Source organism: Ascaphus truei, chromosome 7 (assembly GCF_040206685.1).
Source record: "Ascaphus truei isolate aAscTru1 chromosome 7, aAscTru1.hap1, whole genome shotgun sequence".
In the NCBI taxonomy this organism is placed as follows: domain Eukaryota; kingdom Metazoa; phylum Chordata; class Amphibia; order Anura; family Ascaphidae; genus Ascaphus; species Ascaphus truei.
The window spans coordinates 116,311,932-116,327,876 of NC_134489.1; the positions used below are offsets into that span (position 1 = coordinate 116,311,932).

A 15,945-nucleotide genomic window follows, 5' to 3' on the forward strand; every position below is an offset into this window, starting at 1 on the left:
CTTCTAAACTCTGCACACGTTAATTTCATCTACTGTACAAAGACCGGCCATGGTGGTCCGCTATAAGGTATCTCAACTTACAACAATTAATTTTCTTTTTTTTCCAAGGACCAGAACTTTTTACGTTCAAATAAATAGGACTCAGATTTATTTTAGTAGAGATTAGATCTTGTGTTAGACGTTTTAGGATTAATTTTTGTGTACACATTTCACTCATACAGGTACCAACAAAAAGGTTTCAAGCAATTCAATAAATTACACTACGTAACAGGCCAATACAGGGGCATTTGGCAAAATAATTACATTGGGAAATCAATATTTTTTTTACTCACTTTTACATTAGACCCACACAGATCCTGAATAAACATGTATGAGATTAGACCTCTGGGGATCATCAGTATTAATTTTTTGTAGGCAACAAAAACTCGGAGATATGCAGCGTAGCACTGGAGGATCATTCTACAGACTACAAAACTTTGTACTTTAGGCTGAGGCCCCGCTACGGTCGGCGGCGCGCGCCCAGGCCACCAGCCCCTTACCTCGAGTGTGCTGGTCCCCGCTGCCTCCTTCCGACAGGGCTGATTGCGTGCTGTGACGCGTCAGCCTGCCGGAGCTACATGCTTCTGGTAATAGAAGCGCTGACGCGTCATGTGGTGCACGAGTCAGCCATTGAGGAGGGAAGGAGGGGAAGGAGGGGAGTGTTTTCAGTATTCTGAGGTGCAAGGAGAGAACAGTTTTTAAGTTTCTCGGGGGAGCAGGGGAGGTGTATGCAAAAATCTATACTGCGTAATGCTGCAATTCAGTCAGTAATGACAAAAGTTAAAAAAAATAAAGAAATTGATAGGTTTTATTGTAATTGTATCCAACATTGAGCTGCCTCATCGTGAGCTGTGCCTGTGTGTAATGGCCCCGCCCACCCACGTCATGGCCGCTCCCACCCGACCCGTTTTGGTCACGCCCCCGCGCCGAAACAAGTTCACTGCAGACCGCAAATAGCGGTGCAGTAACTTGCACGCGCCGCCGGCAAGCAAGGCGGCCGTGCGCAACGGGGCCTTAGCCTTACACACTTTCTCCCCTCCTGGGAGGATACGGGGTCATCCCTTAAGGTTGGAGGAAAGGAGATTTCACCAGCAACAAAGGAAAGGGTTCTTGGCAGACAAAATGTGGAATTCATTACCCACGGAGACTGTGATGGCAGATACACAATATCTTTAAAAAAAAAAAAATCATTTTACAAAAGAAAGGTACAGTATACAGGGATATACACATCTAGCACATGCTGCCCCCCAGTGGACATGCTTCTTTCCGCAGTACAAAGCCTTCATCTTTACTTTATAGTGGACACAATTTGTAGTTTTAGATCATGTTACAGAAACAGGAATCGCACAGGAGCCACAAAAGTGACGATCAGCAACTTTCTGAGCTTTAATAGCAGCTGTAGTATTGTATTGTGAATCAGACAGGACATCTCTCATTGTTTTGAAATGGGGAATAACACAATTGCTTATAGTTGGCATGTATTGTATATTTAACAGAGTATATATTGTGCACACTCATTTGGTCAGGTTATTCCCAAAGAATAGGGGGGTCCGAGAGGGGAAGGAAGCAGACAGCAGGGGTAAGCACACACTTCTAACATGAGGATGAAGTTTCACACCTCCCATTTTAAGCATTATATTTAATATATACAGTACAGGCATACCCCCCGCATTAACGTACGCAATGGGACTGGAGCACGTATGTAAAGCGAAAATGTAATTAATGTGAAGCACTCCCTTTTTTCCCACTTATTGATGCATGTACTGTACTGCAATATATGTGCATAACTGATGTAAATAACGCATTTGTAGCAGGCTCTATAGTCTCCCCGCTTGCGCACAGCTTCGGTACAGGTAGGGAGCCGGTATTGCTGTTCAGGACGTGCTGACAGGCGCATGCGTGAGCTGCCGTTTGCCTATTGGGCAATATGCCCTTACTCGCGAGTGTGCTTAAAGTGAGTGTCCTTAAACCGGGGTATGCCTGTATATTGTTTGCTGGTCGCAGCCCTCTGTGAGAAGCAAAATGTTAGTGTTACCCACGTCCAACATTGAAGCATCTTCCTAAACCTCATCCTTGAATACGAAAGACTGAGAAGTGAAAAGCCAGACAGTGTGTGGGAAAATAAACCTTTAAGCAGATTTTTACCATTTTTTGTATGAAACAGAAAGAAGAAAACATTGTAAAAAGAGATATTGTATCTTTATTGGAATTTTAAGCTCCACAAACCAAGCTTCAACCAATCTATTGTTTTAATCAGAAACTACCATACAGCTGCAAGTCTGGTTGGTCCAAAAGTCTTTAAGCAAGAAACAGAGAAAGCACTTAGTATTCAGAAAGCACAAGCAGGCAGAGGAATAACTCTGAATAGAAGCGTTTCAGTTCCCAAAGCACTGGCCAAGACGCAATGTAAGGAACCTTAAAATATAGATTGGTCCCAATTCATATAAATCACAAGATCCATCAAGTCCTTCCCATGTGACCTGCCATAAAGCCCATTTCTCATGTACCATGTATAAATCTTTCTCCCTAGGGTCTGTGTGCCTCAGGTGACGTGTCCTATTTAAAACATTTAATACACACATGTTCTGGCATTGTTCACATACGTACACAGTCCATGTAGAACTGAGCGCAAATATCAAGTCCTGCCAAATCCAGCAACATACAAAATACCAGGGCACAGAAAGAACTAAAACCCACTGCAATCATTTGGCTCATTACCATATCTGCACATTGAGACAGTTATTAGAGCCTCAAAAACCAGAGGGGCCTAAAATACATTGACACGGAGCTGCCGGACACAATCTGTGCAATGCATTTCAGGCTCCGCTGACACTGGACAGGATAATAATCTGGCTGTAACAATGATTCCGGACACCAGCTGTCCAGACATGGGATCAGCGAGCCCCTCATCCAGCACCAGCTTTACGACATGACGCCAAACACAGGGTTGTGGCGACAGATGCTCGGCCCGATCTCTTCATAGTCCTTTTTGGTATGGCACACTTGGTAAAACTCCGGCTGAAAGCAAAAACAGGAATATAACTATTTTCTGCACACCACAAAGGACTGGCCACAGATTACATCCATTACAATAACACCAACACACAGGGCACATCATTTCACATCAATTACACACAGGCATATCTAGTATGCAATCACCGGACAGAACCATTGGTGTTTATATACTGGCACTGCAGCCTTCTGAAAACACTGCATCACTGATACAAATTGTTCTTCGGCAGTGGAGCTACACACACAAAAAGCAATCTGAAATGAAATGACTGTTATTAAGCAGTCACCTTTCATTTGTGATAGGATTCAGAACACCGAAAGGCTGCAGTGCACGGAGATTTGGTAATCTCTCCAGGTTCTCCTAGATCAGTACAATTCAGTCCACTGATTGCCCCTACCCCATCCTCTTCATCTGAGATTATTTCAAATAGCATTAGCACGCAGAAAACGAACTACAGTAGTTGGTTCTCAATTAATTTAAAGAATCACAATGCTTCCAGGGTCATTAATTATCTCAAATTAAACATGACAGCTGCTGCCAGGAGAAAATGCATATTATTTAAAAAAATTATTTGACATCTGATCCATAGTAGCCACTATCGTCATCATGCACTTTATAAACATTAGATTCCTTATAATTCATAGTGTTTATATATGCATTTTCTAAAAATGTTGACGCTAAATTCGAAAAGGGTTTATCCTACCTCAGACTATTTCCTTCCTTTAGATGGAATTTCATGTCAACTTATGTTGCTTTCTGCGCATAATGCGGTCCAGGATCCCTGCATGGGCTGTACTTAAATGCACATCACACAACGCTGCTCGAGCCCGAAGAGCAGCAATATGTGCAGATGCTTGGCCAGGGTATACGAGCGGATTAGAAAACTAATTTCCCGACATCTGAGCATATTATAAAGATTTCCAGTGTAATGCTACTGGCAGCAGCTGCATGGTCACTGACTTTATAGGACAAACTCACCGTGGACGCCAACATTGAACCTCCAAACCAGACAGCATATCTCTGCATGTGGTGGGTGATCACCTGGACATCGATGGGCTTCGGCTACAAACATTCCAGAAATGAAACAAGATGAACAGAACATTCAGATGTCACTTGTTACCTGTAAAATAGCACTCAGCTGTCAAGTCCCCCAAAAAATACACAAATCTCTGCCCTTTGATAAAAGGTTTTGTCAAAATTAAATACTTCAAACAGCAGCGGAAAAAGCTGCTAAATCCTCCTCCTTTCATCAGCGGGGACTTTATGATACAGTATATACTACTGGATTAGAGTCTGACCAATGTATCCCGCAGAGGTTCTTCCCAACTGATTTTTCCCTTACACACTCACCTTCAGCCTGCCTCCACTCAGTTCCTCACTGAGCTTCAGTCTGGCATCTACTGTCCTCTTTAAATCTCGCTGCATACGGCGCCCGAAGTCACGGAACATGGTTGAGCCTCCAGAGAGAACAATATTCTAAGTAGAGAAAGAAGGAAGAAAACCTCAGAAACATCTATTCACAACGAGTTTGTGTGACCTGAAAAAAGGAATTTTTACTTAACGATATAATTTATTTTCCCCTGGTTCCTCCACGTTAGCACATGACATGAGGGAAGCTATGGTCTCCCCATCTGGTGGAATACAGTTCTGACCAGACTGAGGCTTTTAGAGACTGGTCAGTTGTACATAGAGCCAAGATAATATACATACACGTGTGTGTGTGTATATATATATATATCTATATATATATATATATATATATATATGTGAGCGTGCGTGTTTAAGTTTACTGCATGGTCACAGCCAGGGTTAAGACTAAGTATGGTAAAACCTATCCTTGCTTCATTTTTGCATAGCCAGTATAACCGACACACACACACACACACACACACACACACACACACACACACACACACACACACACACACACACACTTTAGACAACAGATACTTTATCCTATATCTATACTTAGTTATTGATCCAGAGGAAAGCAAACAAAAACCCCATTAAAGGGGAAAAATTAATTCCTTCCTGACTCCAAGAATTGGCAATCGGATTAATCCCTGGATCAACATCCTTCCCATGTATACTTATTTGGTAATTCCCTGTGGTACCATTCCCATCTAAAAAGATGCCCAACCTTTTTTTGAACAAATCTATTGTATCTGCCATCACAGTCTCCATGAGTAATGAATTCCACATTTTAACTGCCCTTACTGTAAAGAAACCTTTCCTTTGTTGCTGGTGAAATCTCCTTTCCTCCAACCTTAAGGGATGACCCTGAGTCCTTTGTACTGCCCGTGGGATGAATAGTTATTTTGAAAGCTCCTTGTATTGTCCCCGAATATATTAGTATATAGTTATCATATCCCCTCTTAGACGCCTCTTTTCTAATGTAAATTAATCTAATTTAGCTACCCTCTCCTCATAAGTTAGATTGTCCATTCCCTTTATTAATTTGGTGGCTCTTCTCTGCACTCTCTCTAGTTCCATAATGTCTTTTCTTAGGATTGGTGCCAAAAATTGTACTCCATATTTAAGGTGTGGTCTTACTAGTGCTTTGTAAAGGGGCATAATTATGTTTACTTCCCTTCCATCCATTGCCAGTTTGATGCAAGATAAGATCCTGTTTGCCTTTGCAGCTACTGCATGACTTTGGGCACTATTTGTAAGCCTGCTGTCTACCAGCACTCCTAAATCCTTCTCCATCAAGGATTCTCCCAATATATCTCCATTTAATTTGTAAGTCCCCTTTTTATTCTTGCATCCCAAATGCATAACCTTACATTTATCTGTATTAAACCTCATCTGCCATTTACCTGCCCGCGTTTCCAGTCTCTCCAAGTCCTTCTGAAGAGAAATTACATCCTGCTCTGATTCTATTACCTTACACAATTTAGTATCATCAGCAAAGTTGGAGACTTTGCTCTCAATCCCAACTCAAGGTCATTAATAAACAAGTTAAAATGCAGGGGTCCCAGTACCGATCCCTGAGGTACTCCACTCACGACTTTAGCCCAACCTGAAAAAGTTCCATTTATGACAACCCTCTGTTGTCTGTCCTTTAACCAGTTTTCAATCCAGGTGCATATATTATTACTGAGTCCAATTTTCTTTATTTTGTACACCAACCTCTTGTGTGAAACGGTATCAAAAGCCTTTCTAAAATCTAAGTAGACTACATCAACTGCATTACCCTGGTCTAAATTCCTACTTACCTCCTCAAAGAAACAAATAAGGTTAGTTTGGCAAGATCTATCCTTCATAAATCCATGCTGACTATTACTAATAATTTTGTTTTCCATTAGGTATTCCTGAATATTATCCCGTATTAAACCTTCAAGTAGTTTCCCTACTATTGAAGTCAGGGTTACACGTCTGTAATTTCCCGGTTGTAATCTAGCTCCCTTTTTAAATATAGGCACCACATCTGCTTTCTGCCAGTCTTGTGGTTCTGAGCCTGTGGAAATGGAGTCCTTGAATATTAAATATAATGGTTTGGCTATTATTGAACTTAACTCCTTGAGAACGCTTGGATGTATGCCATCGGGGCCAGGTGCCTTATTTACTTTAATTTTTTCAAGTCGCTTATGAACTTCTTCCTCAGTTAACCAATTGCTCATTAATATGGAGGTTGTGGCTTCCTCCTGCGCCACTACTATTGAACTTGATTCTTCCCTGGTAAACACAGAGGCAAAGAATTTGTTTAATACCTCAGCTTTTTCCTTATCTCCAATAATCTGCTTACCCATCTCACACTGAAAGGGTCCTATATTTTCTTTTCTCATTTTATTGTTATTAAGGTACTTAAAGAACTTTTTAGGGTTGACCTTACTTTCTATTGCAATCCTTTTTTCATTATCCATTTTTGCTAATTTGATTGCCCTTCTGCAATTTTTGTTACATTCCTTATAATTCTGTTACGATGTCTCCGTCCCTTCTGACTTCAAGAATCTAAACGCCTTCCTTTTCTTGTCCATTTCCTCCCCTACCTGTTTATTTAGCCACATTGGTTTTGACTTATTTCTTTTATACTTATTACCCAAGGGTATACACTGATAAGTGTGCTTTTCTAACAATGTTTTAAAGACTGCCCATTTATCTTCTACCTTTTTCCCTGCAAAAACATCATCCCATTGTATTACTACTAGATTAGACCTCAGTTTATTAAAATCTGCCTTTCTAAAGTTTAAGGCCTTTGTTGAACCCAAGTAATCTATTTTTTGATCATTTATTTCAAATGAGACCATGTTATGATCACTGTTAGCCAAATGTTCCAGGACTTGAATATTTGTTATTACTTCTACATTGTTTGATATGACAAAATCCAGTATTGCCCCTCTCCTGGTTGGTTCCTCAATAATTTAGGTCATATAATTGTCTTTAAGCACCCCCAAAAAACTGTTTCCTTTTGTTGTAACGCTAATCTCATTGCCCCCGTCTATGTCTGGATAATTAAAATCCCCCATTATGCAAACATGACCCAGTTTTGATGCCTTTTCCATTTGCAAAAGTATTTTAGCTTCCTCAATCTCACAGATATTTGGTGGTTTATAGCATATTCCCACAAACATTTTCTTAATACTTTTACCTCCACTGCTAATTTCTATCCACAAAGTTTTTTTTCAGCCTGTACTATTATCTTATCTGCTCCTTCCTTTCTGCGCCCACTTGGTTTAGTCTTTAGAAGTTTTCTAGTATTATCTGTATTTACTATGTGTGTCTCGCTGCTTGTCAAACTCGCACTTGCCCCCAATCTACCTCCATACCACCTTGTATCCTCCTCTATGCCATTTAGTTCATTATCTGTTTCATTCCCCTCCCCCCTCCAACCTAGTTTAAAATCTCCTCCAACCTTTTTAACATTCTCCCCCCTAGCACAGAAGATCCCTCTTCATTGAGGTGCAATCCGTCCCTAGAATATAGATGGCACCTCTCAGAAAAGGAGTCCCAATGCTCTAAAAACCCAAACCCCTCCTTCCTACACCACTTTCTTAGCCATGCATTAACCTCCCTGATCTCTGACTGTCTCCCTGCGGTAGTGCATGGCACTGGTAGTATTTCAGAAAATACTACCTTGGAGGTCCTTGCCTTAAGCTTTTGGCCTAGATCCCTGTAATCATTTTTTAGGACCCTCCATCTTTCTCTAACTTTGTCATTGGTGCCAACGTGTACCAAGACCGCCGGGTCAATCCCAGCCCCACCCCAACAATCTGTCTACCCGATTCGCAATGTGCCGAACCCGAGCACCCGGGAGACAACAAAATGTTTGGTTCATGCGGTCATGGCAACAGATTGCCCTATCTCCTTTCCTAATAATGGAGTCCCCTACCACCATATTGAAGGCTGTACATAGAAAATGTATAGTTACAAGTGAATGCACAGAGTTTATGATGAATCCAAATGTAGGGAATCAGATGATTGCAAAAATCAAAAGGGAGGCAGCTGTATCTGGGTGAATCACTCCCCATAGGAAATCTGCAAGAAAAAAAACACAACAGCGCACAACCCTAGTGCATTACCAAAAATAGGAATTTATTATAAGGTAAAAAATAGTAATGCACACTTACAAGAAAACAAGAGGTAAAAATCACATAAGGGTTTCTTTGCTTTTTGAAAGATTCTTTTTTAGAGATGGGCCGACTTTTATCACCACTGGGGAATCATCCTGCCCCACTCCTGTAGGAGTGTAATATGGCTTAGACTTAGAGCACATGTCCTGAAGGTCCCTATTGACTAATGAATAAAAAGTCTCTATAATATTCCCCTTTGATTGATGGGGAAAAAAAACCAAGAAGGGGACTTAAAAGGGTCATTTAGTTTGATTCTTTGGCCAAAGCATCTTAAGCTTGACCAAAAAGAAATGTTTTTATTATATATACATATACACACACATATACACACACATATACACACACATATACACACACACATACACACACACATACACACACACATACACACACACATACACACACACATACACACACACATACACACACACATACACACACACATACACACACACATATACACACACATATACACACACACATACACACACACATACACGTAGAGGTATCAGTACCGTGTTAGCCGAGCTTCAATAATCAAAAAATAAATAGATGATACCGTTCTGTGGCTAACGAAATGCTTTTATTTGTGCGAGCTTTCGAGATACACTGATCTCTTCTTCTGGCGATGTTACAATGAATGAAGCAAGCAAAAGCTATACTATAAACAGTGTTTATTGGAATGTTATCTGTGCTGGTCCTTCCCCCGGTGTGGATGTGTTTTATGGCTGGAGATGTCAAAAGGTTTCTGAAAGCAAGTGATGAAAGAGTGTGTATGTGTATCAGTGTGAATTAACATGAATGGAGAGCCCACAGTATATATAGTGCTTTACAAAAGGTGTGTGTGGAGTGGGAGCGGATATAAATGGTGTGGATGGGTGAGGAAATGTGAGAGTTAGTAGCATAACTAAAAGTGTGTGTGGATACTATGTGGTCCCTATTGGTGTATAGGGATGGAAAAACAACACATACTTATACTCCTTGTTTTTCCATCCCTATACACCAATAGGGACCACATAGTATCCACACACACTTTTAGTTATGCTACTAACTCTCACATTTCCACACCCACCCACACCATTTATATCCGCTCCCACTCCACACACACACCTTTTGTAAAGCACTATATATACTGTGGGCTCTCCATTCATTTTTATTCACACTGATACACATACACACTCTTTCATCACTTGCTTTCAGGAACCTTTTGACACCTCCAGCCATAAAACACATCCACACCGGGGGAAGGACCAGCACAGATAACATTCCAATAGACACTGTTTATAGTATAGCTTTTGCTTGCTTCATTCATTGTAACATCGCCGGAAGAAGAGATCAGTGTATCTCGAAAGCTCACACAAATAAAAGCATTTCGTTAGCCACAGAACGGTATCATCTATTTATTTTTTGATTATATATATATATATATATTCAGGTCATACATATATATTTATTTATTAAGGTACATTACTGTGTATTGTGTCATTGGATGTAGCACTGGGCTTTGTCTGTGTTCTATCCTTTAAATATATATATATTTACATATATATATTTTAATATATATATACATATATATATAGTTGTGGTTACTTTGGGGGTTTAATAGGAGCTTACTGTATATCTCTGTTCTGTAATCTTGTCCAGCTGGTCACAGCTGATTGGGAGGGTGGCTCCTCCTTCCCAGGTTCTAAGCTCACCCCCATCCCACCTTGCTTCTAAATGGTTAAGGATCACTCCATTTCACATTTCACATAAGCAGGTCGTTGCATGCAGTTTGGTTGCGACAAAATCTAATTCAGATTGCTTTTCCTAGTATTGTACAGGTAAATAAGAGCTTCAATCACACTAAGAACTATGCCGCTAATCACAACAGCTTTATTATAAAGTTTTCTTCCTGGTATTATAGATGTTATTAAGAATTGATTAGTGTTAGGACTTGCACCGACTTGGTCTACCTTGGCGTTTGGTGTGCAAGCTTAAGATGCTTTGGCCAAAGAATCAAACTAAATGACCAAATGTTTTTATTTTAGATATATATATATACATATATATATACATATATATATATATATATATATATATATATATATATATATATTAAGGTACTTTACTGTATTGTATGTCTTTATTTATATAGCGCCATTAATGTACATAGCGCTTCACAGTAGTAATAGATGGGGTAATCAAATAAATAACAGATAATATAAATAACAGGTCATGGGAATAAGTGCTTCAGACATAAAACCAACATTAAGGAAGAGGAGTCCCTGCCCCGAGGAGCTTACAGTCTAATTGGTAGGTAGGGAGAACGTACAGAGACAGTAGGAGGGAGTTCTGGTAAGTGCGTCTGCAGGGGGCCAAGCTTATGCATCATGTGTTCAGAATATCCACAGTGCTATTCATATGCTTCTTTAAGCAAGTGTGTCTTAAGGTGGGTCTTAAAGGTGGATAGAGAGGGTGCAAGTCGGGTACTGAGGGGAAGGGCATTCCAGAGGTGTGGGGCAGTCAGTGAAAAAGGTTTAAAGCGGGAGAGGGCTTTAGATACAAAGGGGGTAAAAAGAAGACATCCTTGAGAAGAACCCAAGAGTCTGGATGGTGCATAACGAGAAATTAGGGCAGAGATGTAAGGAGGGGCAGAAGAGTGTAAAGCTTTAAAAGTGAGGAGAAGAATGGAGTGTGAGATGCGGGATTTGATCGGAAGCCAGGAGAGGGATTTCATGAGGGGAGATGCTGAGACAGATCTAGGAAAGAGTAGAGTGATTCTGGCAGCAGCGTTTAGGATAGATTGTAGGGGAGACAGGTGAGAGGCAGGAAGGCCGGACAGCAGGTTACAGTAATCAAGACGGGAGAGAATGAGGGCCTGAGTCAGAGTTTTAGCAGTCGAGCAACAGAGGAAAGGGCGTATCTTAGTTATATTGCGGAGGAAAAAGCGACAGGTTTTAGAAATGTTTTGAATGTGAGGGGCGAATGTGAGAGAGGAGTCGAGTGTGACCCCTAGGCAGAATGCTTGGGCTACTGGGTGAATGATGGTAGTTCCAACAGTAATGTGGAAGGAGGTAGTAGGGCCAGGTTTGGGAGGAAGTATGAGGAGCTCATTTTTAGCCATGTTGAGTTTAAGGCGACGGAGGGCCATCCAGGATGATATAGCAGAGAGACATTCAGAAACTTTGGTTTGTACAGCAGGTGTAAGGTCAGGTGTTGAAAAGTATATTTGTGTGTCGTTGGATGTAGCACTGGGCTTTGTCTGTGTTCTATGTTCCGTCCTTTATTTAAGTGTCCCAGTATTACCTCAGATCCTTTTGAGGTTTCTGTGGACCTTAATAGGTTCATTCGCAAATTAACTCTCAAGAGACATTTTTTTGTTGAAAAATAAAATCTCTAATGTCCCTTTGAATTTTGATAATGGAGTTATTTGCAGTCCTGTGTTAACCTCAACACAGTCTGGGACAGTTAAGGATTCAGATCAATATACTGTGCATTTGACCACTCCGTTGGACCAAATAGGTGATACATCTGATTTGCCTGATAACAATTGTTCTATTTTGAATACCCCTTTTAAGTCCCCTTCTTGTTTTTTTTCCCTATCAATCAAAGGGGAGTTTTATAGAGACTTTTAATTCATTAGTCAATAGGGACCTTCAGGACATGTGTTCTAAATCTAAGCCACATTACAATATGTCTAGGGGCGAGACTACCGCCCTTAAGGAACTTAAGACTAATTATAATATCACTATTAGACAGGCCGATAAGGGTGGCGGCATTGTCCTTCAGGACAAAGTTGATTACCTTTTAGAGGCTAGCCGTCTTCTTTCTGATTCCGTTTCCTACATTTTGCTCCCACGGGATCCCACTAGTGTGTATCAGGCCGATTTACATTGTTTGTTGAAGATAGCACTTTCTAATCATTTGATCACTAATGTTGAGTTTCAATTTCTTTTTATTGATCACCCTAGGATTCCCATTTTTTATCATTTGGCCAAAATTCACAAAGGGTTGGTGAATCCTCCTGGCAGGCCTATTGTTTCTGGAACGGAATAGATGACGTCCAATCTCTCCCAATATGTAGATTACTTTCTGCAGACATATGTCACCAATTTAAGGTCACATATTCGGGACACTTTTCACGTCATCGACTCCGTTTCAGATATAAAGTGGTTATCGTCCTATCAGTGGGCTACATGTGATGTACAATCTTTGTACACATGTATTGCCCACGATTTAGGCCTGCTAGCTATTCAATATTATTTGGATCACGATTCGAAAATGGTGGATACACAAGGTGCTTTTATTTTATCACTTATTTGTTACATTCTCACTCACAATTATTTTCTTTTTCAATCCCAGTATTATTTACAGATTTGTGGGATGGCCATGGGTACCAGATTTGCCCCCAGTTATGCTAATTTATGGGATTTTGGGCAGACAATCATGTCTGGACCAAGAATCCCCTGGGGGCGGGTCTAGTATAGTCTGGCTGTTTCATTAACGATATACTTATTATTTGGGATACACAGTTTGGGAATGTCAATGATCTTATATCCCATTTTAACAGCAATGTTCTCGGCCTGGTCTTCACCTTTGTGGTTGATCCTCAAGAGATGGTATTCCTGGATTTGGTCCTTAAAGTTGATTCCGATTGTAATATACAGACCGATGTACACATTAAAGAGGTATCTGTTAATAGTTATATGTAGAGGCCACAAGTAGTCACCATCCTAAATGGTTGACCAACATTCCTTTTAGCCGGTTCAGCCGGTTAAGGTGCAATTGCTCCATTGAGCTGGACTTTGTGGCACAATCGGAGTCTCTTAGGGACACCTTTCTTGCCAAGGGATATGATCCTATTGTAGTGGGGGAGGCGTGTCAGAAGGCGGCTGTCTCTGAGAGGAATTATCTCCTTTTAGTTTCTAAAGACAGGAGGCTAGGCAGGGTGAAGGAGAAGAGAGATTATATCCAAGGCCGTACTGTGTTCTCTACACAGTATAGCAGCTCTTCTCGGTCTTTAGAGACCATCATATGTAAACATTGGGCTGTACTCCTAGGTGACCCTGTTTTAATGGAAAGTCTACAGGAGAGACCTTCCATAGTGTACAGGAAGGCCAATAGTATTAAGAACATCATTGCTCCTACTAAACTTAGATGTCCACTTAAGTTTAACCTTAGGCCAGACGGCAATTTTAAGTGTGGGAGAGGTAGATGCACCATGTGCAAGCACATGGATTGCAAAAAAGTATTTTCTCTACCCACCACAGGGAATCCCCAGATTAAAGTCAAAGGTATGTAGAAAACCAGTGCATCAGAAAAAACAAGTCCTGGTTAACACCTTGAGAAAGGGCATACTGCCCGAAACGCGTTGGTGGACCCCTGCTGCGGCTTAGGGGGGACCTTTTGTCCACTTTTTATACAATAAATCATTTTTGCTGCTGCAAACCGTGAGCCTCCTTCTGTTACCTCTGGCAATGCACTGCCTCATTTTCCTACTTGTTAAAGTCAAAGGGTTTGTAAATTGTCTCACTTCTTATGTAGTATACCTGTTGACTTGTGGTTGCGGCCTACATTACCTGGGCCGCACCACGAGACCACTCAGTACGAGATTTATGGAGCATAAGAGAAATGTCATTAATGGAGTCGTAAATCATTTTGTCTCGTCTCCTTGGTTCATGACAAAAAACAAGATAATTTTAAGACTATGGGGTTAGAGGTTATCCCTCCATCTGTGCTGTCAGGTGAACGCTTTAAGCTCCTTTCTAGGAGAGAAAGCTATTGGATCTTTCGTTTGAATAGTTTAGTGCCCTTTGGTCTAAATGAGCAGTTCGATATTAGCACTATTGTATAGATATATAGAGGTCTTTTCTTTTTGTGTTCAATTAATTATATGTCAGTATATTCACTGTCCAAATAAGTTGTAATATATGATTATATATGGCTAAGGTATCATTCACTCGCAGCAAGTTATTTTTAATTCTAGTCAATTTACTAGTTTTAAATATTTTTTTTTTTAGTTTACTTTTGTAATTTTATAAACAGCTTTTTAAAGAATATATATACATTTATTATTTTACCAGTAATTATGTGTATCTTGTATATCCCTCATGCTTTTTTTTAAATATATTTATAATGTCATTCATAGATTAGAGATGGTTGTCCCTTTCACTAGTGTTATATCCGTTGTCCCATTTAAATCTTTCCCTTGTTGATTTAGCCTGTCAGCCAATGATATTTCAGGTCTGTTCTATTTAAGAAAAAAGGGAAGGGGAAACACAAAATGGATGTGCCCCCTAAAATAATTCACTTAAATGCACACCACCCAGGTGTAAAAATTAACTTTTAATAAATCCTTAAAACATATATTACCAAAGTAACGTGTGATGTGGATTAAAAATGTATTAAATCATAGCTATCAGGCAACCGTGTCATTGGTTATTCATACTATCCCAATACCAATAAATATGGTGGGATGTAGAAGACAGGGAATGCTATGAGTAGGGTATTAACTACTCTTTGTTGTCTGTCCTATTTAAGATGCATGTGTATGATTAGTAACTGTAAGAAATTGTCTTTTTCTTAAAAGAAGTTTAAACATATACACACATCTGAATGAATGATTAAAGGACAATTGTTGAAATGGTGTCTTATAAGAAAACTGCTCTAACTCTGGAATGAGCTTGAAGATCATTTTTGTCTATCTCTTAGTATTCATTTACATATGAAGTCTATTCTAATAACAAGAATGAACAAAGGTCAAAGGCTATAGTCCTAAATAGTTTGAAGCTGTCACAGCAGCTGGTGTGTTAATAATGCTTCAGCACAAGTCCTAGCTAGGAAAAGTGCTGTCATAAGACTTTTATATTCAGAAGTAATTATACGTTCAGCAACTTTGAAGCTCCTTATATGTTGAGAGGTAGTTCATATCATCAGCAATGTAGCTAAATGCCATGTTAGGATATACCATCTTCAAGGTTAAAATGGCTGACTGGGTGGGTCTTTATGGATAAATACAGCAGTGAGCTTAGTGAGTTTAGGAAGGAAGGAAGGATGGAGAGAAGATAGGCCAGAGGAAGAAAGACCAGTCCAGATTGATAATACCATGAAGAGGAGAAAAGGACATGTTAATACCTGGATAGAATATTAACTGAAAGAAGGTTACTATGTGCAACTATTCTTAAGAATATCAATCTATTTGAAACATCACCATCGTCATTCTTACTATTTTTGTATGTAAGTAATTATTTTCAAAATAAACGTTTTGTTTTTGTGTGCAAACGACAAGAATGCTGAATTCTGTTATACTGATGTGAATCTACAGAAAAAGCGAATTTA

General features: G+C 39.9%; 1 protein-coding gene across 1 annotated transcript in view; it reads right to left on the reverse strand.

Moving 5' to 3' along the window:
- Positions 1–2,216: 2,216 nt before the first annotated feature.
- The window catches only part of ACTR3 (actin related protein 3), a 59,697-nt gene continuing 45,968 nt past the window's right edge, over positions 2,217–15,945 (reverse strand). Inside the window, exons 10-12 of the mRNA XM_075609948.1 lie at positions 4,403–4,528; positions 4,031–4,114; positions 2,217–3,057 (exon numbers count right to left, since the gene is read on the reverse strand). Of these exons, the coding sequence (XP_075466063.1) occupies positions 2,962–3,057; positions 4,031–4,114; positions 4,403–4,528 (306 nt within the window). The 3' untranslated portion in view covers positions 2,217–2,961. The remainder of the gene's footprint in view (positions 3,058–4,030; positions 4,115–4,402; positions 4,529–15,945) is intronic.